The 25,036-nt window shown below is 40.7% G+C and overlaps 1 protein-coding gene across 1 annotated transcript in view; it reads left to right on the forward strand.

Annotated features, from left to right (window-relative positions):
• The window catches only part of LOC122790011 (son of sevenless homolog 1-like), a gene marked incomplete at its 5' end in the record, with an annotated part of 1,046,520 nt that overhangs the window by 569,187 nt on the left and 452,297 nt on the right, over positions 1–25,036 (forward strand). Inside the window, 1 exon segment of the mRNA XM_044057549.1 lies at positions 20,239–20,356. Coding sequence (XP_043913484.1) covers positions 20,239–20,356 — 118 coding nt within the window.

Here is a 25,036-nt window from a genome sequence, read left to right on the forward strand (position 1 = left end):
TGCTGACGATTCTGCTGTTAAGCTAGTTGCCAGTCTGCCGGTACTCAATGAGGAGCTTTCGCAACCCCTGATACCCGCTACTTCAGATTCGCAGGCCTCTACTGAGACCCATTCGGAGTCTGGTATGCCATGAGATGCGTCTTCGACTATGGAACCTGCTGATGTCTCTACCTTGGATGGGTCCGGAGCCGCTGTGCAGGCACCGGCTTCTGAGGGTGTAGGCCTACAGACTTGCATTTTAAACCGACGCCATCTTCTTCATCCAGACCTAAAACTCGCACCACACCTAGAAAACTTACATCCAAACTGCACGCTCAGGCCCATATGCCTAAAAAACAAATGCTTAGAGTAGCTGGAGACCTTATTACCTTAATTAGGGGAAGCCAGCCTTCCCCTCCTAAGAGACCTAGAGCTGATTTTCCTTCTGATTCTTCTGATCAGGAATGTGATATTTCTGTTCCTTCTGATTACCAGGATGTGCCCTTATCTACCTGTGAGGATTCTGATGCAGAGGATTCCATTTCCTCTGCTTCCCCTCCAGAAGATTTTTCTTTTGGTGAAACCTTGCACACTCTTAGGGAGCATTTCCGCTAGGAAAGCCAGGATTAATCTGACTCCAAAAAGAGGCTTAGAGAATTCTTACTCCTTCCTCAACACAGGCCTTTAGCTATTCCTCCTGTTCTGGACATTGTAGATGATGTTTTCTTGGAATCTAGCCTTTCCTCAGACACCTTACCTCCAGCTCTCAGAAAACCTGACTCTCACAAGTTCCTCTTCAAGAATCCTACTGCGGATCCAGAGACCATTTCCCAAGGACCAAAAGACATTAAGGGTACTGCTTCCAAAAATCCTCCCCATTCTGATAGAGATTCTAGAGCCTTGGACAGATGGGGTAAGAAGGTATGCACTTCTGCTACTTTGGCCATTAGGGCTTTAAATTGCCAGTTGCATATGTTAAAGTACCAGCAGCATATTATGGGACTGCTTAAACAGAAAATGATGTTGATTCCTGACTCTGCTGAACACAACAAATTACAGGATTTAATGCACTCTGCAGAACAAGTTGGTAAACATACTTTGCAATGTAGTTTTGACTCTCTAGAAGCACTTGCCACATGTTGTCACTGGGTCTGTACTTAGAAGGCATGCTTGGCTTAAGGAGCAAAACGTGCCAGATCATGTTAAAAATAAATTGCTGGATGCTCCCTTAAACCAAGGCCGCCTGTTTGGCAACAAAGCAGAAGATGTCCTCGAAAGGATGGAGGAAAATGCTAAATCTATGCAAACTGTTAAAGATTTCCTACAAGTACAGCCTCCCAGATTTAGTAGGCATTGGCCTTCAAAGAATTGGTCCTTTCCAGTCTCTTCCAGGCCTTCTCAGTCCAGACCCAGGTACAGCAGACCACCTAGGTTACAGTCTCAGGCTACGCACAGGCCTAAGCAGTGGGGGGCTCCCACTTCCAAAGCAGGGAGTAGTAAGCCACCCTCCTATGGAAAAATGGCACAATGACTTAACCTTAACCCTTCCAAGCCCTGCTCAACTGCCTGCTCCCTTAGGAGGAAAGCTTGCCCTGCATGCAAAAAACTGGAAACTCATTTCCCAGGACAAATAGGTTTTGAATGTAGTTTCCCAAGGATACAGATTCCACTTCCACACCCTACCCAACCCCAAACGGTTGGCCCGACCTACCCTGAAATCAGTGGACGGAGGCCCAACAGCAGGTTCTCTCTCTTCTAAGTATCGGGGCTATTCAACCTGTCCCAGCAGAACAAAGGGGACAAGGTTTTTATTCAAGACTTTTCCTGGTACCCAGAAAAGACTGCTCCTGGCATCCTATCCTGGACCTTTCTATTCTAAACACCTTTCTGGTAATTCCAAAATTCAAAATGGCTAACACTCCAACAGCTGCTTCTTATGCTAGGCAAAGATGCCTGGTTGGCAACTTTAGACTTAAAGGAAGCTTCCCTGTGCATTCCAATAAGGGAATCTTGCAGGAAATACCTACGCTTCAGGGCAAGTTTCAGACACTATCAGTTCTCTGCACTTCCCTTTACTACTGCACCCAGGGTATTCACAAAGTGTCTTGCTCCAGCCATTGCATTTTGCAGGCAGAGAAATATTCAAATATACCCGTACTTGGACGATTGTCTGATTCAGGCAGAAAGCCAGGACTTGCTATTAAAACATCTAGCATTCATAAAGAAACTTCTAACCTCACTGGGGTACACCATAAACGAAAAGAATCTCATCCAGTACCCTGCCAACAGATTATATTCCTGGGAGCAAGCTTGAACACAACTTCCCAGATGGCTTTCCTCACTCCAGAGAAACAAGTTTATTTGACAAACTACTTCAAACTATTGGCCACAAAGACCCAGCTATCTGCAAGGAAAATTCTGCAAGGCCTGGGGTTCATGGCCTCTTGCATTCTACTAATTCCATATGCAAGACTGCATATGAGGAAACTACAATGGTATCTAAAAAGCCTATGGTGTCCACATTCTCAGGATCTGGAATCAGTGATTCCTATCATTCCTTGTATAAAGACAGAGTTCCTTTGGTGGGCAGAGGCTTGCTACCACAACAAAGGACTCCCTTTCACTCTACCCCCTGCCACCCAAACCCTAACAACAGACGCATCAGACTATGCATAGGGGGCTCATTTGGCAGGGCAGTGTATTCAGGGCAAATGGAACCAGAGACAGCTGCACCTGCATGTCAACCAGAAAGAAATGTTAGCTGTACAGAATTCCCTGACAGCCTTCAAAGACCGCATTCTTCCAGGACAATTATTGGTAAAGACTGACACCGCCACAGTCATGTGCTACATAAGCAGGGGGGAACCCACTCGTACTGTCTCTGCAGACTAGCCATGGCTCTATGGAACACAGCCCTGCGCTACCAAGTACACCTACAAGCTCAATTCCTGCCAGTCAAGCTAAATTCACTGGCAGACAACCTAAGCAGAAATCTCATGGACCGACACGAATGGAAACTGGAACCAAAAATATTCAAGCTCTTGAGGAACAAATGGGGGACTCCAGAGGTAGACCTGTTTGCCTCCCCTCAGAACTACCAATTGGACAAATTCTGTACAAGGACTTCCCACAGTCAAATTTGGAAAGTGGATGCCCTGTCCTTTACGTGGGAAAGCATCTCTGTTATGCCTTTCCCCCTCTGCCTCTTCTCTCGAAGGTTCTGCAAAAGATCAAACAGGACAAGCCAAGGACAATACTGATTGCACCAGACTGGCCACGCCAGCACTGTTACCCCCTCTTGCGCAGTATGACAGTGCTAGAACCATGCACCTGCCTCAGACCCCTTCCCTGCTGTCCCAGCAGGTGGGCCAGATTCTGCACCCTCAGCTTCAAACCCTGAACCTTGCAGCCTGGCTAATTCCTTGAGCTCGCCAATAGCATCCCTCAGTAAGCAGGTGCTAGATGTCATTCTGGAGGCAAGGAGGCCTAGTGCTAGAAAATCCTATGTGGAAAAGGGGAAAAGATACTGTTCCTGGAGCCAAACTCGGGGGATGGGCACAACGGTACCCAGGTTACCTCATATTCTTAAGTACTTAACAGAAATGCTCCACAAGGGCCTATCCTTCTCGTCAATTAAAAGTAATGCCTCTGCCATTTCAACACATTATAATACTGAGCCACCCCTCTTCTGTCACTCCCTGCTAAAGCAGTTCCTTAGAGGAGCCAAAAATGTAAGACCCCCCCCCCCCAGGAGAGCCCCTACTCCAGCCTGGGACCTTAACTTTGTATTGGAAAAGCTCACTTTACCTCCCTTTGAGCCAGCTGCAACTGCAGAGTTGAAATTCCTTTCTTGGAAAACAGCCTTCCTTCTAGCCATTACTTCAGCAAGAAGAATGTCTGAATTACAGGCCCTCATGGCAGTGGAGCCCTTCATTATCTTCCATGCAGACAGGGTTTCCCTCAGGACCAATCCTTCAGTTATGCCCAAGGTGGTGTCTAGTGTGGCCCTAAACCAGTCTATTCATTTGCCTACTTTTTTCCCTAATCCACAAAACAAAGGAGAACGAATACTGCACTCTCTGGACATGCACAAACAACTTAGATTTTATTTGGACAGGACTAAGCCCCTCAGAAAATCTGAACAGCTGCTAGTTGGCTTTGCTGCAGGGGCAGAGGGGAAGGCCATTTCAAAGCAAACCATTTCTAAATGGATAGCCCATTGTATTCATTTTTGCTACAAGCACCATGGAAAACTACCCCACAGGGGATAAGATCACATTCCACCAGGGCTGCAGCTACCTCTACAGCCTTTCCTCAGAGGGAGTCCCTACCAGGGACATCCTAGAAGCTGCTACTTGGAGCTCTGTACATGCCTTCACCAAGCATTACGACATGCCTATTTTTTCTAAATCCAGAGCTGGTTTTGCCACTGCAGTCTTGCAGGGCTTAATAGCTGGCCCTAATGCTCTCTAACTTCCTCCTCCCTTCCTTAGCTTTGGGAATCTACCCATATGTGATGACTGCAGCAGTGAAGCACGAAGAACATAGTACAGTTGTGTACACTTACCATAAATGTAGATGTTAGAGTGTATTCACTGTTGCAGTCCTGGTTACCCTTCCTCCAGCCCCCGACTTCTCTTGGCTTCCTTCTTGTTTGGTGTATTTGCTTTTTGTTGGAGGTGTACCATAATATATAACTGCTTCCCGTTGTGGGGGCACCTGACATCTGGGGCAAAAAAAACATGATGTAATGGCATCGGCTGCATGTTTTATACCCCTAATGACCTGACGTCATGGAAGAAGAGAGAGCATCCGACTCAGGAATCCAAGACTCTGGTATTCAGGCCGGCTGAGGGCTACCTGCAGGCAGATAACCCAAATGTGATGACTGCAACAGTGAGTACACTCAAACATCTGCATTTATGGTAAGTGTACACAACTGTACTGTTTAAGTGGGGATACAATTGCAGAATTTAGAAACATATTGGGAGTAGAGTGAGTCTCCTGCAACATTATTTGACTTCTTTTTGAGTTGTAAGAATTTATTACTGGAATGGAGGTCCCTTGCTGAACAGTAGCAGGGAGTAATTTTTTAGTGCAGGGCATTTTTCTGCATAATGAATGAGTTTGTGTGCTGTCGTTAGTTGTGAATATGTAAGGTAGTTGTGCAGATCAAGCCAGTTTAATTGTTTTAAGCTGTGATACTGGTGGGTCCTAAGAGTGAAATTGGTGGCAAATTTAGCTATTTTATTGTAGCAGGAGGAAAGTTTCTTTCTTTGAGTATTGTTTAAGTTTGTTAGGATAGGAGTGGCATGTAAGAGAGCTATCGGTAAGAAGGTGGCGGCTAGAGATTTTCTTGTAGTATCTGTGAATAATCCATTGCTCCTATAAAAGGAACATTTAGCTTTAATTGTACTTTGTCTTAGGAATGGGGTCCATTCCCGTCATGGTATTAGAAACCCCCAAAATTTGGAGAAACTAAAAAGGGGAGACTAGTTTTTAGTGTATAGATTTAATGGCCTGCAATATATGCTGGTCATATTTGAGATTGTCCTCTTGGCAACTTTTTAAGGTAAAAAGCATTAACTTAGTTTTCTTGGGGTGGAGTATGAGGTTTGATTCTTTGAGCCAGGTTTTTACAGAGGAGAAAGATTTGTGGGTAATGTCTTGGAGTTTTATTGTTGAGGCTGAACATGTTAATGTTGAATTGTCTGCATACTGAACTAAACTAGCATAGTGAGTGGAGTTGTGATAGGCAATAAAGAAACAATGACAAGAAGTATTGTGAAAGTCCTATTGAAAAGAGGTGAATGAGCAGTTGCCTGTGTGAAAGTGTCAAATACCTTTGTCAAGTCTAAGAACATGGTGGGCACAAACAGACCATTGTTTCTATATAGTCCTTTCTGAGATATGCCTACATTTTATGTGGCCTTGGCAGGCTTTGTTAAAGGTGGGAATCATCCCCATTTAATGAGAGCACAGTTCTATTCCAGGTCCTTATTTAATTTATTTGGAGAATTTGAGACATAGTAGAAGCTGTATTTTATGATTCCAATTGAATGGTGTATCCCAGAGTGTCAGTACTGCCTTTCTCTTAATTGATGAGACTGCTTAGCCAGATCTGTAGGAAAAGACCTTTCAGTTACCCAGTCACAGATCAGTGGTACTCTGGGCCAGACTTTGTTTCCATGGACTGCCCTGCAGCTCACCTCATGCGCAGTTGCTCTTCCTGGTCCTGTTTGAGGGGGAATCACTGTATAAACCTTTGCCAGGGCCTATGCTCAAGGTGTGAGAGATTAGATTTTATACTCTGCTTGAAGCTTTAGTTATGGGTATAGGATTTCACCTTTAAGGACCTTTGTTTGTACAGGTGGCATGCCTAGTACAGGCTTCCCTTTCTTTAGTGTCTTTATCAGATGAGTTCACTTGTGCACATTGGTCTGCCTAACACCCTCAGCATCCCAGTTTGACACTTGTAATCCTTACTTTGGAGTTATCAAAAGTTGTTGGGCTTTGACCATTGTCTGTTTCCCCAGGAAGTCAGGTAGAGGAGGTATTTTCTGTTGAGACAGATGAAGTCCTTCTCCCACAAGGATCCTTGAGCTGCTATTTTGATATTCTTTCCTTTAGGGGAGTCCCTGTGGTGTTAGGTCTTGCATATCTGCACTCCAGCTATAGGTTGTACATGGAATGTTGTGCTGCCATTCACCCCTCCCACTGAGAGCAGAGTTTGAAGGTGCCATCTTGTAAACTCATAGATAGTCATTCTTCTGTTACTACCCATTTAAATGGGCCATTTCTGTGTATCAATCTCCAACAGATTGGAGTGTTACAGAATGACACCTTCATACACTTGGTGGGCCTACCTGTAGTCCCAGAGCTTACAGTTTTCTTCTGGCTTGCCTTTAGTGTGACATCTCAAGCATAGAACAGGTCTGGCAGGAAGGCATACCATCTGCCACACTGGGACTTGGGGCTTTCAACTGTGTGTCTCATAGGTAAGGACTAGATTAGCTGCCCTTGTGGGCCATTCTAAGCCTAGCCAAATTCTCTTGGTGAGAATCAAACCCTGTTCCTCTGGTGTGTGGTAAATACCTTAACCATTATGCCATACCAACCTCAGCACTGTATCAATTCGATACCTAAGCAATTTTGCCAGTGAAGTGAGTTTTGTAAACTCTGTCCAACTGGTACACTGATTTACAATCACTATGCTTATCACTGGGAGCATAATGGTTCCACTAGGAATTGAAGTCAAGATCTTCTACTTGTAAAGGAGATGTGATGACCAGTATACCACATAATATTTCCAGATTCAAGTCCCTGTTTATACAGTCAATACTGGAAACACTTTAGGACCTATTTTTGACTTCTGTGACATCCAGTTTGGTTTAGAAACTTGTTTGTTCCCACATCAGTTCTTATTATTGTGAATGAGATCCTATGATTGTTGGAGCTTCACCTCCAGTAAGCTCACAAATGAGCCAGTTCCCCTTCTTGACGTGTCTCTGCCCCTTCCTATTCTCAGGTCTTCTGGGGTGGGTATTGTTTCATGTTCCCTCTTTGATTAGTTTGGATACTGTCCTGTAGCTAATTCCGTGTGCCATTGTAGTGTTTAAGGATGCAATTGTTCCCTGCCATTTTTTTCCCCACTGGTGGCTGAGGAGGGCAGCATGAATTCATTCTTCGTCTTTTAGGGGGTTCTGAGAACTCTACCTGGGCTTGACTAGAGAAGGTAATCCCCTTCATGGTGACAGTGGACTCTGTAATACCTTGTCAAAGTTCCTTTATCATGGACCCATTTTGCATTCTGATGGCCTTAACAGAGGATTCATAAGCTATTGGGAATCTCTGTCTCTTGGGTTCCGTGTGGATGCAGCTCTTTGTGGACAAAGAGGAACCTTATACTTTCACTGTTTGTCTTCTTTAGGCATCCGGATTGTGCTTAATATCTATAAGTGGTGGTGGTAGTGGCTCTCAAAAATTGGTTCTTAAATGTCTCTTGTTGCTGGGTTTACCCTTGGGTTCCTAGATTGTCATTTGCTTTGGTTTCTGGTGATGACCAGGCCTGAGAAGCAGCACAGAGGGTTCTGGCAGCACTATGGAGAAAGCGGTTTTATGTATCCTTGTGGAGTTCCTTTCCTTTTTGTGACTTGAATTTAATGTTTTGCTGGCTTGCATGTCTGATGTTGGGCCTGTTGACTTGATGGTGTGGGTATTTTTACTTGGACTTCTATCAAATAAACAGTGCAGCTTCAGAAACTTCTTCAGTGTCACAACTTTAATGTGGCACAGACTCTCTCTGTATAGCAGAGGGGGACTTGTTTCAAATGCTGAGATCATGTCTTGTTATTGCAGAAATAAGTCATCGACAACTTGCTCCTCACAATTAGCAAACTTAAGCTTTGACCAAAATACTATTAAACGGTTTGAAAGTTACCTCCAAAACAGAACATCTATTTATCTGTCCATCCAAGGACTAGTTCTAGGATCCCTTCTCTTCTCACAATTCATTAGTGATCACCCAGCAGACCTCCCTTCATTAAATATTTTTATTTATTTTTCTTTGTTGACTGGAAAAAGTCCGACTAGGCAAATCCCATTTTTCTGCCGAGGCCTGGGAAGAAAGCTCCACATTTAAGTTTCACATGATTTACATTTATAATAGCAGGGTAAAACATCTGTACATTAGCTTGTTTACATTATTTTTAAATATTGTTAAATGTTTCTTGCACGAAGGTAACATTTTAACACAAAAAAGAGAAACTAACATAAATTGGATAGTTATTGAATAGAGAAATAACATATAGTAACAGTGTATAGCATGATGAGTGCACAGAAAATATAAAACTGGGGTGTTTTTGAGTTTAGTAATAATTTACAGACAGATGTAGAATGTAGCTCAAAAATGAGAGATAATGAAAGGAGAAGTTCTGGAAGTGAGCTGGAAGATAAACAGACAGAGGAAGAATTGTAGTTAGTGGTGGGGTGGAAGAGAAAGAGGAAAAGTAAGAATTTAAGAAGTGAGTGCAATATGAGAAGTAGGGATAAGCTAAGTGGCTGTAAGAGTTGGAGAAAAGTAGTCTGAGTAAAGCTAGTAGGTGATCAAGAAGAACAGCCATCTTTGGTATAGGTGCTGTGTAAGCAAAGTTTTGAAACTATTTAAGTTTTTTACATGTTTTAACTGTGTGGGAATTTGATTCCAGAGTTTTTACACATAATGAGAGTAGAGAGGGTTTCCAGCAGTGTTGAATGTCTTATTGATAACACATTAAATGTTTATTGCTAGTGCGAAGTTCCTAGTGAGTGAATAGTACAGTAGAGTAGTTTGTAATGCTGGGTATTTGTCAGGAGAGTACAATAAGTTGTAGGCATTGGGCAGTTGTGAGTATGTCAACTGGTTAGAGAGTTCAAGTCAGTTTGTTTTAATGCAAGGCAGTGGTGTGTTTTTTTAAGGTTGGTTGGTTAATTGCAAATTTAGCTGTTTTGTAGTAGCAGTAGTCATTTTAGTTTTATTTGTAAGAATACAGGAAGTATATAATAGAGAAGGAAGGAGGTATGTTGTTGCTAAGGTAATCTTTGCTTGAGCTGTCAGGTCGTGTTTAGCCCTATGGAGTTGGCCAAGCTTTTGGTGAGTTTTCTTGATGGAGTGACCTATGTGGTGATCAAATTTGAGTAGTTTAGTTTGGCTTATGGTTTCTATTTTTGTGTTATTATTTGAGGTAATACGAAATGTGTATTTCTGCTTAAGATGTCGTTTTGGAGTAAATAGTATGTTTTTTTTTTTGTTTTGTTTTTTTTTTTTTTGGCGTTAAACAGCAGGCTAGAAGTTTTTTTAGCCATATTTCAATGTCAAATGAATGCTTTTGAGTGATTTCCTATAATTTTGTTATGGATGAGGCAGAGCAGATAAGGGCTGAATTGTCGGCATATTGTACGAGAGTGGCAAGTGTTGTAACAGTATAAAGTTTATTTATGAAAATATTAAATAGAAGGGGGCCAAGTACTGACCCTTGTGGAACAGCAACAGAGATTGGTTGAAATGCTAAAAGGTTTTGTTGCCATTTAGTTTCCTACTGATTACATGAATAACTGTGAAACCAGGACAAGGGCATGTGAGACCTGGTGTTGTAAGTTCAGTGAGGACCTTTTGGTAGGACACTATGTCTCATATGCTTTGGAAAGGTCAATAAAAAGTGAAGAAACAATGTTGCCCTCATTTCTATATTGGTTTACTTTGTTAGTGAAGTTGAGGAGGGCAGTAGTAGTACTATGGTTGGGCCTGAAACCGTGCTGGGTGTTGGAGAGCAGGTTGTATTTGGTTATATATGTCATAAACTGAGAGTGAATACATTTCTCGAGGATTTTAGAGAGGGGTGATAGGACAGCAGTAGGTCTATAGTTTAAATCTGTTGAAGTAGCTCCTTTGTAAAGGGGTATACTAATGGACTTTTCCATCTGGATGGGACATAGTTTTCAGTTATTGACCCATTGATTTGAATGGAGACAGGGAAGGCTAGTGCTTCTGCACCTATTTTGAGGAAGTTTGTGGGCAGGTTATCAGCAGCTGAGGTTGCTACTTTTAACTTGACTAGTAATGTTTTATGGTTGGTGTTGGGATGGGCTGAAAACTAATAGAAATTGTGTTGCTTTAGAGAACAGATGGAAGTTGGAGTGTTGAAATGAGATGGTTATTGATTAGTGAAAGAACTGACTGGATAAAATGTGTGTTGAACTGAATGGCAATGGACAGTTTGTTTGACGTAGAAGGACAGGGTGTAGTGGAATGGCCAGGGTGTAATAGAGGGGACCAAAATAGCCTGGGGTTGTTTTGGGGCTTTTTTTTTTTTTTGAGATTACTGTAGTATGATTTCTTGTCAGATTTAACAAGGATCTTGGTACAGTTTCTGAAATATCTAAAAATTTTAGTAGGCATGTTGTCTTTTAATCTTGTATTGTTCTTTCCATGCTTTATCTCTTTGTAGCAGGAGCTGTTTGGTCTCTTTTGTCAGCTGTGGTAGTTTTTACCCTTCTTGTTCTAACTAGTGCTAAATCATTTAGTATTTTTAGGACGGTGTAATTGAAGTGAATAGCTCTCCTCTAGGGACATTACTCTTAATGCATACCAGTTGTAGGGGGACAGGGCTGTAATAAATGGTGTCTGTCAAATCTAATTAAATTGTGTACTTGTGTATAGACTATGCGTTTGGGTAAACCAGGTTGTTGCCTGATTACATAGGTTGGGAGGTGGTATCTGGTAAAAAAAAAACAGAAGATTTTATATTATGGGGGTTGTTTGTCAATACCCAGTCCAGTATGGACTGTCTGTTGGCGCTTTTGTTGATTCTGGTGGAGGAGCTTATTAGTTGGTTGAAGCCAAATAGATAAATAGAGTCCTATGGATTGCCGGTCTGTATTAAGGTCATGTAAGATGAAGGTTTCTTGTGAGATATTGTCAGATATCCAGTGCAGGATATTTTTGGCTGTGGTAATATTGTTGCCTGGTGGGATGTATACTGCTAAGATACATATATATTTCTTTTGGTTTATTTTAAGGTAAGCAATCAGAAGTTCAGCATTATTACATTTTGGGATATTTAGATGGGCTGGAGTTATTTCTAAGTTGTTATAGCAATACCACCTTTGCTGTCAATTCTGAATATGTTATAATCTGGGGGAATACATTTTTTGTCAGCAATTTCTGGTTTTAGCCAGGTTTCAGAGGTGATTAGAATGCCTGGGGACTAAAAGTCTAGACATGCATGGATGTCATTAATTTTTTTGCAGATAATTCTGAGGTTAATGCTGGAAAGAATGAGGCTAGATTCATTACCTGGTGGGAAAATTATGTTGAGAGCATTGGAAAGTAATGGGTTGGCCATGGTGGGTAGTTGATGTATAGGTCCAGGGTTAGGGTGAATATCCCCACTAAGTTTTAGGATGGAAGTGAGGTGAGTAGAGGTATGAAGAGATATGTATTTGAATTTCAATGCTGCTGATAAAGTGCTATTCATAACTTTAATGCATCTGTAAGAGAACAGATCTGAGCGTGTTTGTTTGTACAGAGAAGGGGGGAGAGAGAGAGACACTGGAAGAGAAAGAGGGTTTTCTAACGTGTGTGTGTTTGTGATGGAGTTTGGATATGATGTGGGAATTTTATAATAGTAAAGGGAACTAGTGTTGAGTGTACAAAGCGGTAGCACTTGACTTGCTGTCATTGTTTATTGAGATGGTGAGAGTTAAGATGGTGACTAGAAGAAGTTGGAGGTTTGGTAAGATGATGGCAGTGTGGTATATTAATGAAAGGAGTGTTATGAGAACTGAAGATAGAGGTGTGGTAAAGGGTGGGTAATGTGTAGATTGCTAAGGTAGTGCAGAGTGGTCTGTTTGTGTGCACAAAGCTAGATGGTATGAGTTTATGGACAGGGAGAGGTGAGGGAGGAGACTAAAAATGTGTAGTAGTCCAGAATAGCAGCTGTAAGTAGTAATATGAGTATCTTAAAAAGTGTTTTTGTAGTATTGGTATGTAGTTGTGTGTGTGTGTGTGTGTGTGTGTGTGTGTATATATATATATATATATATATATATATATATATATATATATACACACACACACACACACACACAGTAGGAGAACTTTCTCTCTCTACCTTTGGTGATCTTTTTTGAAAGATTTAGGAATCAATGAGATTTCGTAACTGCATTGTCAGTAAATGTTCAAACCATGATTTCTCAAAATGACACACCAAAGTAATTGCTGCTCTTCTTTCTATGATTAAATGAACACTGAAACTGACTGAGGTTTAGACAAGTTAATCTTTTGAAACTCAGCATATGGTAGATTGATTTGCTATCAAATTTTAGAATGTAACTCCGTCGACTGCACTTTTGTCAAACTGGAAAGTCTAACATGGCAATGTCGAACTCCAAAAGCCAACCTCGGAACGGGTTTTTAACATGGGTCAAGATAGGTGTTTACTGCTATTGCCGAACTACAAACCTCGATCCTGTCTGGACCCATGTTAAAACCTGTTCCTAGGTTGGCTTTTGGAGTTCGACATTACCGTTTTCAACTTTCAGTGTTCAACAAATGTGCAGTTGATGGAGTTACATTAGAAAATTTGATAGTAAACTGGTAGATTGTATATTGTGATGGCCTTGGTGTGATGTGTCGTGTACTGCTGACGACTTTGGTGTCTACATTTACTCTGTGTGTGTGTGTGTGTGTGTGTGTGTGTGTGTGTGTGTGTGTGGTTTTTTCCTCCAAGAGTGTTGTATATGAACATCTCTCACACACTGTGTTTGAGTAGTAGATTATATTTAGACAGCATGAGACATATTTTACACTTTCTCAAAATACCCATCTCAATCCGGGTGGATAGAGAAGTTGTGGGAAAGTGCTGGTCTGTGGCACTGACAGGTTGACAATGGGGTCAGGGGTAACTATAACTACTTGGAGTTCACGTTACAATAATGTTTGAGTAGACTTGCTAATTAGTATTTAAAGTTCAATGCCAAACAGCTAGCCTGGAAACCTTCTTCTGCCATCTGCAAGAACCAGTAAATTATTTATAGAAAAGAAAAACACTAATTTGATTTTAAAATCAGTGCAAGAGCATCATTACACTTGATGATATGCAATTTTATCAAAGGTCTTTTAGCCTGGTGAGTAGTTTATGGGGAGAAAATTTGCAAAATGATACTTAATGTGCTTATTGTCAATAGCCAATTGACGGGGAGAAGGAAGGAATTATGTTGACAAATTATCACAAGGGTCAGGCAACAGCAGATGCACAGGGTTTAAGAGCACAACCACAACAGGGTAGATATGAGGGAAATATTTAGACTTTTAGCTGTGAGCTGATTGGCCTGGAATTGTTTTAATGCAAAAGACAAGTCCTGAACTAACCTGACATACACTCAGTACATGTAAATGAAACTAAGGATTAATACCAACAGATGGACGACTTAGATGGAAAAATGAAGTGCACCTATGTACTGGAATTAGTAATGCAGGCTTAAAGACCTTAGGTAAAGCAGATAGACCGTTGAAGTCAGTATAAAAATCAAATCAGGAAATCAAGAGCCTTATCCTTTTTTCTTTATATAATGGAACATAGAACACACACACACACACACACACACATATATATATATATATATATATATATATATATATATATATATATATACATATATGTAAGTAAATGAAAAATGTATTTCCCTGTAAAAGTAACTTTTTGTGTCACCAGAAACACTATGACACGAAAAGTTTCTTATACTGATAGTGGCAAAATGACTGTCAGATTCAGGTTGGAGGTGTGTTTGAATGCTTAAGGGTGGAATTATTCACAGTCCAAGTATATTTCTCTGTAACCCTTACTAAGAGGTGTCAAAAGATGATTGTGATATTGCCTTTTGTTCACTGTGCCAAGGTTGGATTGTAAGGGCATGTAACTGTACCAAAACTGCATTATTCACATGTTTTGTTATGGATGGTTATATCACTTGTTTTTGGAGTGAGCAGGGCAATATGTGGCCAGAACATATATGCTTTGAGTTGGTATTATATTAGATGAAAGAATCCTTTGAATTTATCTACAAAAGTGACGTTTCTGTCACTAGAAATATGGTCAGGATCTCAAAAATTGTCACCTTTGAAATGACATCCTGAAGCTATGTGCATGTCTCTGTGCCTAAAATCACCAGTTAACTGCAGTGCATTTTCCCATTAACCTTTTTAGAAAATGTTCATCAGAGATGGTCATACATTGGTTAAGGACCACCATTTAGCTTACATATCCCTTAGCCTGTCATCTTTTTTTACTAATTGATTGCTTGGTATAAAAGCCTTAAGATGATTCATATTTAATTTAAATTGAAGGTATTGCTATTCATTTCCCTTTGAAGCTGAGAGCGCTTGGTCTATGGGCATTTTATAGACAATGAAAAATTAATAAGAAAAATTAATGAGATGATATTAAACCATTGTGGTGAAGTAACCCTTTCTAGACAGGAAGCAGAAAAAGTCCTGAAATAGTTAAGAAATGCAGGCTCAATCCTTTTTGAAAATATTTTGATCTGGATTGGTTAATGAGTATGCCACCATTTGTGACATATTTTTTTGCTCCGTTTTGGAGAAGGGGATAAAATATGGAAGGGGGTAGTGCTTTATTTTATGTTTTGCAGCAATAACAATGAAGTCCTGACATTGTTGGTCATACCTTTGCATTTAGTAGGAAGTCTGTACTGGATTTTAGACTGCATTCATCTCATTTAAACAGAAAATGTTAGAACATCCTGATGTACCATTTTTATTCTTAGTCTAATAAGAGCAATATTGGTGCATATCCAGGTTGAAGACAGCTAAATAAGTGTGTGGTCCATTCCTGCAGTAGGGAGGGGTAGGGATTTGAAATTAATTAACATGATTTTGTGACTGGATATGTTGAAGTCAGTAACACTAAGCTGAGGTCATGGTGGAAACTGCTGAAAGGGTGCAGGCAAAATAGTAATGATGTATTACAGTTTTGTGGAACATTTTACATACCAGGTAAGACGGTCATTCCTGTAACAGCAGGTTATGAAAAGTGATTAGGGGAAAAAAATGAGTTGCAGTATTGTAGTGGTCTTCCATATCAATCAGTGTGTAAAGTAGCTCTTTTAGGTAATTCTTTATGGGAACCTTAACTCAGTTTAATATAATGCTGCTTTCAGGTGGTTTTGATGGCTTTAACCATGCATTACAGTTACTATAAGCTGCAGAACCATGTCATGATTACCACGTTTCATAGTTGCAGTAATTACTCCTTTGGATTTCCTGCTGTAGAAGCCTTTGGCTGACACACACATCAATGATTTTTTCCCTTCCTCCAGGTCCAGCAGACACCCACCTGGTCCACTGGCATCTTTGTATGGCACCATTTTCTTAGCTGTTTCTTGCCATCAGAGCCTAATAAAGATTCATTGTGCCCTCGGTCAGTCCAAAGCCAGAGTGTAGAACTGCGATAAAGGTAAGTACCCTACTGAGGAACTATTCTCCTTGTCATTATCTACTGTATTATTAGATTTTGATTGTCAATACAGGTACTTAATTTAGAGTGTGGGAAAGAAATCCCTCACTGAGACTTCCAGACTTTTTTGCATGGGTCCAGAACACAGTTTGCCGAACTGTACCCAGTGTCCCTGTTTTAATTCCAGAACAGTCAGGCATAATGCAGAATCACTAGAAAAATATTTGGAGAACGAAAGAGAGTATCAGGGGCCCACATGCACTACAGCATTCGATCAAGCTGTGTTCTAGATTCCTTGTAAGAGGAAGCATCTGATGCAAGTTACGTTCGTGGCCAACAGCTGATTGCTGTTGGTTAGTCCAGCCAGGCTTGTGATTGGAGGATGAGAGGTCTCACTAAATAGTTATTAGATCTTTGCAACTCTTGCACTCTGGTTACAAAACATTCTTTGCATTGTGGCTTTGATGCCTTAGAAACATCTAGCAGGGTAGCTGCCAGTGGGTCATTTTCAGGAGGCATGCTTGGTTACAAGAACAGGCCCTTCCTGAACATCTTAAATCCGAAACCTTGGATTTTTCCGTTAACAAGGATTTTCTGTTTGGACCCAAAGCCCAAGCTATTTAAAAAAAAAAACAAACTAGAGGATAAGGCTAAATCCCTGTAGGCTACAAAGGACGTTTTTGCAGGTTCAGCCACATTAAGTTTAGTTGAAACTGCCCTACCAAGCCCTGGCCCTTTCCTCAGTCTCACCCTTGGCAAAAAGAGGAGAAGGACAGAGAGTGACAAGCAACAGAGAAAGCAGAGGAGATGTCGGATCAAGGAACCAGGTCTTCTGAGTTCTGAATCCAGGAGCCCAGTAGGGAGCAACCATGATACAGCCAGGCTGTTCCCTACCCCCCTCAAGCTACACTCCCAACCTCATCCCTTATACCATCTTCAAAACTAGGAAGCAGACTTTCCCAGTTTCTAGACAGATAGCTAGACATTACCTAGGACAAATGGGTCATTCATATCATATCATGTATAACATCAGGATGCATACTACAGTTTAACTCTCCTAAGATACACATGTATACCAATAATTCCAAAAGGTCAGCTCAGAGACTGAACTGCAGATTAACCTTTTACTGGACCAGAGCTCCATAGAACCATTTCCCAAGAAAGAAAGGGGCAGAAGGTACTGTTCAAAACCTTTCTTAGTACCAAGAAAACAAGGAGTCCTGGAGGCCAATACCAGACTTTAGCACACCCAAATAGGTTCACAAGGGTCCCTCATATTTAAAATGTTAACACTTCAAAAACTGCTCTGCCGGTGCTTTCTTCATAGGCTTTACATGGTCACTCCAGATTAAAGGATACCTACTTCCATATCCCTATAGCAGCTTCACAAGAAATACTTCTGCTTCAGAGCAGGTGGAAGGCATTATCAGTTCTCTGCATGTATTGCTCCCAGAATCTTTATGAAATGTAAGGCTACATTAGTTGTGCTCTGTGGGACAAAGGTCATCCAAGTGTACCTTATCTAGGCAGTTGTCTAATTCAGGCACAATCTCTGAAGGAACAAGAAACATTTCTTCACCAAACCAGGGACTGCTTGTCAAGGCTGGGGTTCACACTCAATTTGAAGATGTCAAACCTGTGCCCATGTTGGAGATTAATTTTCTTAGGAGTCCTTCTAGGCACAGATAAGCAGATGGCCTTCCTGCCACAAGAGAAGATAGACTCCTTTACGAAGTACTTCCAATCCCTGCTTCATCAGGTATCTGTGAAACCAAGGAGAGAGTTCCTGAAGGCTCTGGGATATACGTAATCATCTGTGTCTTAATTACCCCCCTTGCCAGAATACAAATGAGGAAAGTCCAGTGGTACCTGAAAAATGTGTAGTGCCGGCACCATCATCCCTTGAACTACAAGATGAAGCTTCTTCTAAGCCTCAGAAAGAAAATCCAGTGGTAGGTAGAGGCATGTCTTCAAAACAAGGAAGCTCCTTTTTAATACAAGCCAGAAACTCAAGTTATGCTTTTGAATGCCTTAAATAGCATTGGCACCCACTTCAGCAGTCTTTATTTTTAAGACCAGAGAGAGAGAAAACAATTCTCCAGAGCGACATCAATCAGAAGGAAACGTTAGCAGTATTAAGGGGCAAGATTGCATTCAAAAATTTGTGGAAACCAGGCCCTATTTTTTCATGAAAGTAGCTCCACGGTGATGGGATGTGGAACAAGAAATGGGACTGCACCTTATAGCACATTACCTGACAGTAGAAAGCAACAATTTGGCACACTCCCTGAGCAGATCGGTGTCAAACTTACACGAGTCCATGCTAAACAGGGATATTTTCATGAGACATACACACAGGTGGGGTGTGCCAGAAGTAGACATTTTTGCCTCCAAGGAAAACAGACTAAAGAAATATTGCACAAGGGCTAGTGACACAGAGACCTGGATGATAGGTACCTTACCTTCCCACGGACAGGTCTATGTCTGTATACCTCTCACCCCCAGGTTAATAAAAAGTCAGTGAGCATGGGACAGAGGTGATCCTACTTTGCACAGTTTTGTCCAAGGCAGCATTAGTTCCCCCATTAAACAGCATGAAGCAGACAGGAGCCATGGCGGCTTTCAGAGAAGGTGGATCTCTTGACCAAACAAGGCAACCACCATACACTCCACTTTCAGCACCATGAGACTAACAGGGTGGAGGATTTCATTCTTATTCTTCAGAGAAAGATTTTAGACAAGGATAGTCTGCTTGTTGTGAAAGAGACTAGAATTCCTAGTGTAGGGAAATGATATCTCTCAAAAGTGGAAGAGATTTTCTGTGTGGTGCCATGCCAAGGCTCAACAGGCTTTGCCAGCAAAAGTACCTTGATGCTATCTTAGTTGGCAGAGCTGTTTACAGAGGGACACTATTATTCCCCCATTAAAATTCAATAACTGCCTGTCTACATATGCCGCATCCTCTGTTTTTCTAATCCTATGGTGAAACAGTTCCTTAAGGGCATCATACACCTCAGGCCCCCACAAAGAGTGCCTGCTGCATTTTGGGTTCTCAGCTTTGTTTTGGAGAAGATTACTGTTACTCCCTTTAAACCAGTGTTGTCCACAGATATAAAGTTCTTAACTTGGAAAGCTGCGTTGCTAGTGGCCATCACCTCAGCTAGGTGAATCTCAGAATTGCAAGCTCTTGTGTGTACATAAACTTTTTCTCAGATTTTACCCAGGCATAATATCCCTGAGAACTAACTCATCCTTTATGAATAAAATGGTTGTCACTGAAATCTCTGTGAATCGAACCTTTTTCTCCAAACCCACAAAACGAAGGAGAAGGATCCTTTCACACTTTGTACATCCCACAGACAACATAACTTGGACAAGACAAAACATTTCAGAAATCAGATCAACTATTTGTGGCCTTTGCTGCTAATAAATTGGGCATTCCTCAGCAAACGGACTGCTTCCAAGTGTGTCTCTAACTGATGTTTTCCATGGTATCTGTAGTAAAATTAAATGCCACAGCATATGAAGACACGTTTCGCTAGAGCTACGGCCAAATAAACCCTAGAGGCAGCCACCTAATCTTCTGTTCATACCTTTATCAAGCACTGTAATTTGTCATCTTTCTCTGGAGTATTGCAGGGCATTCTAGCTTCATCCTAGTTATTTTTTTTTCCAATCCTCAAACTTTAGCTTTGGGAATCCTCCTAAGGAGTTACTACTGCAACAGTGAAACACTATGAACGTAGTACAGTTGTACCATAAATGTAGATGTTTGAGTGTCTTCACTGTTGCAATACTCTTTCACAACTGTCTTTTCCCTTTGTGTAAGCTATCAGTTGAGTAGGCATTCTATTCCCTGTCTTTTAGGTCTCTTTCCTCAGCATTGCCCATTTTCATATCTGCCTTACTGTGGCCCTAATTGGGGCTGTATGCATGCTTTGTGGAAGGGCAAGAAAGACGTGAGAAAATGGAGCTGGGCAGTAACCCTTATAATGCTGAATGGAAGGGCATCTGCTGGGCCTAGAGCAGTGGAAATAGTCTCAGGTATTCAGGCCAGCCAAGGCCTTACACAGCAGGAAATCCCAAGGAGTTAATACTACAACAATGAAGAGGCACTAACATCTACATTTATGGTAAGTAGACACAACTGTACTTTCCTGTGCCTTTGTAGAATGCTGTAAGGCATAAAACAAATCCACAAATTGCAACATATTTACATAGTCATAAACCGTTTCTTTTATTCTAGCAAATTCCAAGCCGTCAGAAAAAGATTCTAGAGGAAGCTCATGAATTAAGTGAAGATCATCACAAGAAGTATTTGGCTAAGCTTAGGTCGATCAACCCACCATGTGTGCCTTTCTTTGGTAAGAGATTATGTTTATGCAGTGGCTAGTAAAATCCATACATTGTGACTGGTAGAGTGGCACCCTTGGTGAGAGGCAGTCAGTTAAGCAAATAAGAAAGTCTTTTGACCTATCACACAGTAGTGTGCTTCCTGAAAGCATGATTCTGGTATGGCTGCAACAGCTATTTATGTTTTGTTTTGTTTTTATAGTGGTAGGTTGAATTTGTGCTTTTATATATTTTAAATGGAGGTAGGGTGAGAAGTCATACTGGTCTGCCCTCTATGGGTGAGTGGATTTTATTATCTCCTCTTAACGTTTACAGTATTGATGTAGTTTGCTGCAGGAAATGAACATAAAGATACTTCTGACTGAATCCAGGTGTCCCTTGAAGCCTACTGTCCCTGAAACTATAAAGTCTTTAGTTAACTGGTTGTAATGTTTCACCCCTCCCAAAAAGTTGTTCCCTTTTCCAAATTGCACCTGTCTTGGAGTGAAAACAATTATTCTGGCAGGGAAGTTTGCTCTTTTTTGGTAAGCACAGTCCTTTTGGGAAAGCTTAAAAAATATATAAGTTTACAACTTTATAATATTCTGTTTGTTCAGTTGTCTTTTTGTGTCATCTATCTTCATGATTCAGATTATTACAGGAGTCAGACTAACTTATGCAGGTGTGTGTGCTGAATTATAAAAGCTTTAAATGAAGAGCTGTGCTTTAGTTGAAAAACAAATGGTTTCTTGGGTTTACACTGAAAACCTTGAAACTGCATCAGTCGACCTCCATGTGGCCGATTTGCAGTTTTCAAGTCTGCAGAATGTCGAACCAAAATGTATGGACTACACTACAGTGAACGGGTAGTGTAATTCAAGCATTTGGGTTCAACATTGTGCAGGGAGATCATGGTTCATTGAGAAACAGTGAATTAGCCCATTTCCTCACTATAGTGCAATCTCGGAGTTCGTATATTTAATGTGCAGGGGGTGTGGGGGGTGTAGCCCCCCCTGCAAAATAGTATAATTAACGTACCATTGAATGTAGAGTTTAACGGTACTTTGTGCATAGCAGGAGGTGAGTGATGTCACCTCCTGCTATGTCAAATACATCGAACCATGGTTGTCGATGTATTCATTTTTGCATTGGTTTACTTTTAGGCATTCTGGATTCAGCATTTTGGGTCAACGTTCTAAACGGTCGACCGAAGCAGATTTGAAATGCCAATAGTAAACCGTTTTCTTGTAGTAGTAACTATGATTGTTTGTATCCCAGGCTGGCATTAAACAGTCAGCACATTTGGCAGTGCGCCCACTATGCGCTTTCCATTTAAAGAAGTTTCTCTGGTTACAGAGTGAACAATTGTATTTTGCAGTATCCCCAATTACTCTGCAGAGTTCTTGTAGCAATAGGATTGTGGAGTTTATAGGCAGTATCATCTTGGAGTCATGATACTGCTCTGTTAAATACCCTAGTGTTACATAGAACCATGTTGTCTTAGTTTCTGTGCTATGGTAGAGCTACCTTTGATACATTGGTCAAGAATATATGTCACGGGGGGGGGGGGGGCAAAGAAAGCGAGGAGTGTTTCTGCAGAGCTTCCTCTTCTTCCAAAACTGTAACTACTTTTAATGCTGAAACTCTTAACATAGATTCATCTGTAAGGTTGTGGTGGTGGTGGTTGCAAGTTATTACTGCTGTTCATACGGTGAAAAGAAAGAAAAAATGGGTTCTGCCAGCTTGGCGCTGTTACAAGATGAGGCTGAAACCTGGGCTAAGGAGGGACTGTTTGGAATCTAGCAGTTTGCTGAAAAAAGATGATGGATAGCACATAAGTGACATTTGAGTCAGCACTGTCAGAACTGCAAAAGACTGATACTGATTTATTGGTCTACATTAAAAAAATAGGTAATGAATGGAATAAATGAAAGCAGCCTTGAATTCTCATTCTGAACAGGTGATTGGATTTGAAGGGGGACTGGAAGGAGGTGAAATACAGAATAACCACCTTTGAAGGAATATTGGAACTTGAACTTTTAGAGCTTAAATTGTGAATATGGAAGATTGAAGCAGGTGTAAATACCTGTGTTTCACAGATGTAAAAACCTGCGTTTCACAAATATATTGAAACAGATGTAAAAACCTGTGTTTCGCAGATATATTGAAACAGATGTAAAAACCTGTGTTTCACAGATATTTTGAGGTAGATGTAAAAACCTGTGTTTCACAGATATATTGAAACAGATGTAAAATCCTGTGTTTCACAGATAAATTGAGGCAGATGTAAAAACCTGTGTTTCACAGATACTCCTGAAAAGGGTGACAGAGTGAATTGTGTGAAGTTCATGTAAGATATGTTGGTGGAATTGGACTAGTGTGCTGAGGAAGACACACAAACTGAGAGAGCATATGGGTCTTCTCCCTCATTTGCTGTAGGTAGTTTCCTAGACCCCCTGATTGTTTGCTTCCAGACCTGTTAATGTAAGGAAGGGATGTCCTCAAAATTTGTGTGGGAGATTCATAGCAAAGAAATAAAGGTGGCAAAAACAAGAGGGTGATGTGATCATGATTGTTTAGCTGAAATAAGGCAATGTTTTACAGGGATGGAATTTTAAATTTAAGCTTGGGTATCTAATCTGCTTCAAAGGAAATCTTTCTGGGAAACACTTGTGTTTCTGCTGTTTAAAATTCAGATGCTAAACTCCTTCCATTGCTTTCAAAGGGAGATGGGAAATATTGCAGATGAAGAGTATCCAACTACTTCAGAGCTCCTGAAAATGGAAAAAAAATGGATGTTTTCTCATCCTTTAAAAGAAATATAGTAGAAAGTCAGAAAGCAGCTTTTGCAGTAAATCTGAAAGGAAGGATTTATTTCAAGACTTCAAGATTCTGCCATTGAAGGATGACTTAAGATGCTGAATGTATTACTTAACTGACTTTCGAATACCTGGTTAGATGGGCTATTACGATTTACCTAAACTGAGCGTAGGTATCATGTGTGTTCTACTAAAGCTCGGTACTTGACTTTTAAAGAACTGGATATAAAGTATTGAGGACTCACTGATTTTCTGTGTATGTGCAATTTGTCCACCATCCAAAAAAGGATGCATGATTTTGTTGTCTGGTATACCAAATACAAAGCTTTGGGTGTGTTGTGATGCTTTCACTTTTAGATGTAATATTCTAAAATAATAATTGTACCAGGATTAGTGATGACAGGTGAAGGAATCATTTGTAAGAAGAAAATTGCCTCCACCTGCCTCTCTGGGTAGGCAGAGAAGTTACTTGACTGAGTGAACAGAGGAAACATTTAAAGAAACATGATAGAATAGGAATGAAAATGAACTGTAAAAAGTCAGGTGAAGTAAAACAATATTAACTAGTATCTTTATGTGAAGCTGTGAGTGTACGAGGCAAATGTGAAATGCATCTGCTGTAACAGGCTTAGCAAATAAGAATAAGGAGGCCCTCTACTTGTAGAACATTATTTCATGTTGAGAAGAAACAAAGTTTGACCATTAGCCCCCAGCATTAACTCCAGAAGTGCAATATTTTGAAAGTTGTATACAGATATGATAATTTGAAGTGAGGAGGGGAGGAAGGTTCTGAAAGGACGAATAATGCATTGGGAGAATACATCAGGCACCTCCTAGCAACACTTATGTTTACATGCATGCCACATATAGCCATCCAAGTTTCAAGGAAATGTTAAGGTCAGGTAACTAGGGTGTCTAGATTAACCTCTGGCAATAAAGGATGTGAGATACAATTATCTAAGTTTAAGGGCATGTTTCTTGTTGGAGAATATACATACAGATGTGATAGCATTTTACATGAAGCTAAAGAGAAAAGGGATATACTACTCATGCTATTATTATTAATACACAAAGTGGGACACAAGAAAATAGCTTTAAAACCAATATCACTTTTGCATTTTTTATATACTGGATGCTGGAATAATTAAATATGCTATTTCTAATAACTGGAAAATCATGAAGGGGCAACAGGTTTTTTGAACGTTCCTGAAAGTCCCAAGTTTGTGTATAAAAGAAATATAGACTTAACGTTTTTGGAGAACGCAGAAAAATAACTTTACAGACTACAACATTCGTAATGGGGCATGTGCGTGTAAGCACTGCAGTTATTAAAATTTATGGCCAACAGTCCTTATGCAGTTGTTCAAAGTTACACCTGAATTATAGTGTTTACACAGCATTTTGGTTGTAATTGAAACTGTGTGGTTTGCCTGGCTCAGTATGAAACATGCCAAGCTTTTTATGTAGGTAAAACAACAAGGAAGCTTTGGCAGAGATTGTATGTGCATGACTTTGCCATAAAACAGCGATTCCGAAACTGCAGTCCGAGGACCCTAGGGGTCCGTATAATGAATTCTAGGGGTCTGCGGAGTTCCACTTTACTATTCTGCAGTCACTGTGATGAAAAAGAAAAACACAAACACACTTCCCTTCCATGTCTTCCGCATTTGCAGCTAACCAGCTGCTTTATTAACTTCCACGTTTGCGACTGACACGGAACATTGCAGTGCTGATGTTTTCTGTATGGCGGTTGTGGCAGTTGAAACTTGGAGGGAAAATTTAACAAACTGTTACTTTCCCTCCAGTCAGTCAGACAGTTATAGTAGCTGTGTGATGCTGGTTGGATTTTTTCTGCAGAGCTGATCGATACAAGACTTTTTAAGGTATTTTCTT

Source organism: Protopterus annectens, chromosome 1.part2 (assembly GCF_019279795.1).
Source record: "Protopterus annectens isolate FY-2018-M chromosome 1.part2, PAN1.0, whole genome shotgun sequence".
Taxonomy (NCBI): domain Eukaryota; kingdom Metazoa; phylum Chordata; order Ceratodontiformes; family Protopteridae; genus Protopterus; species Protopterus annectens.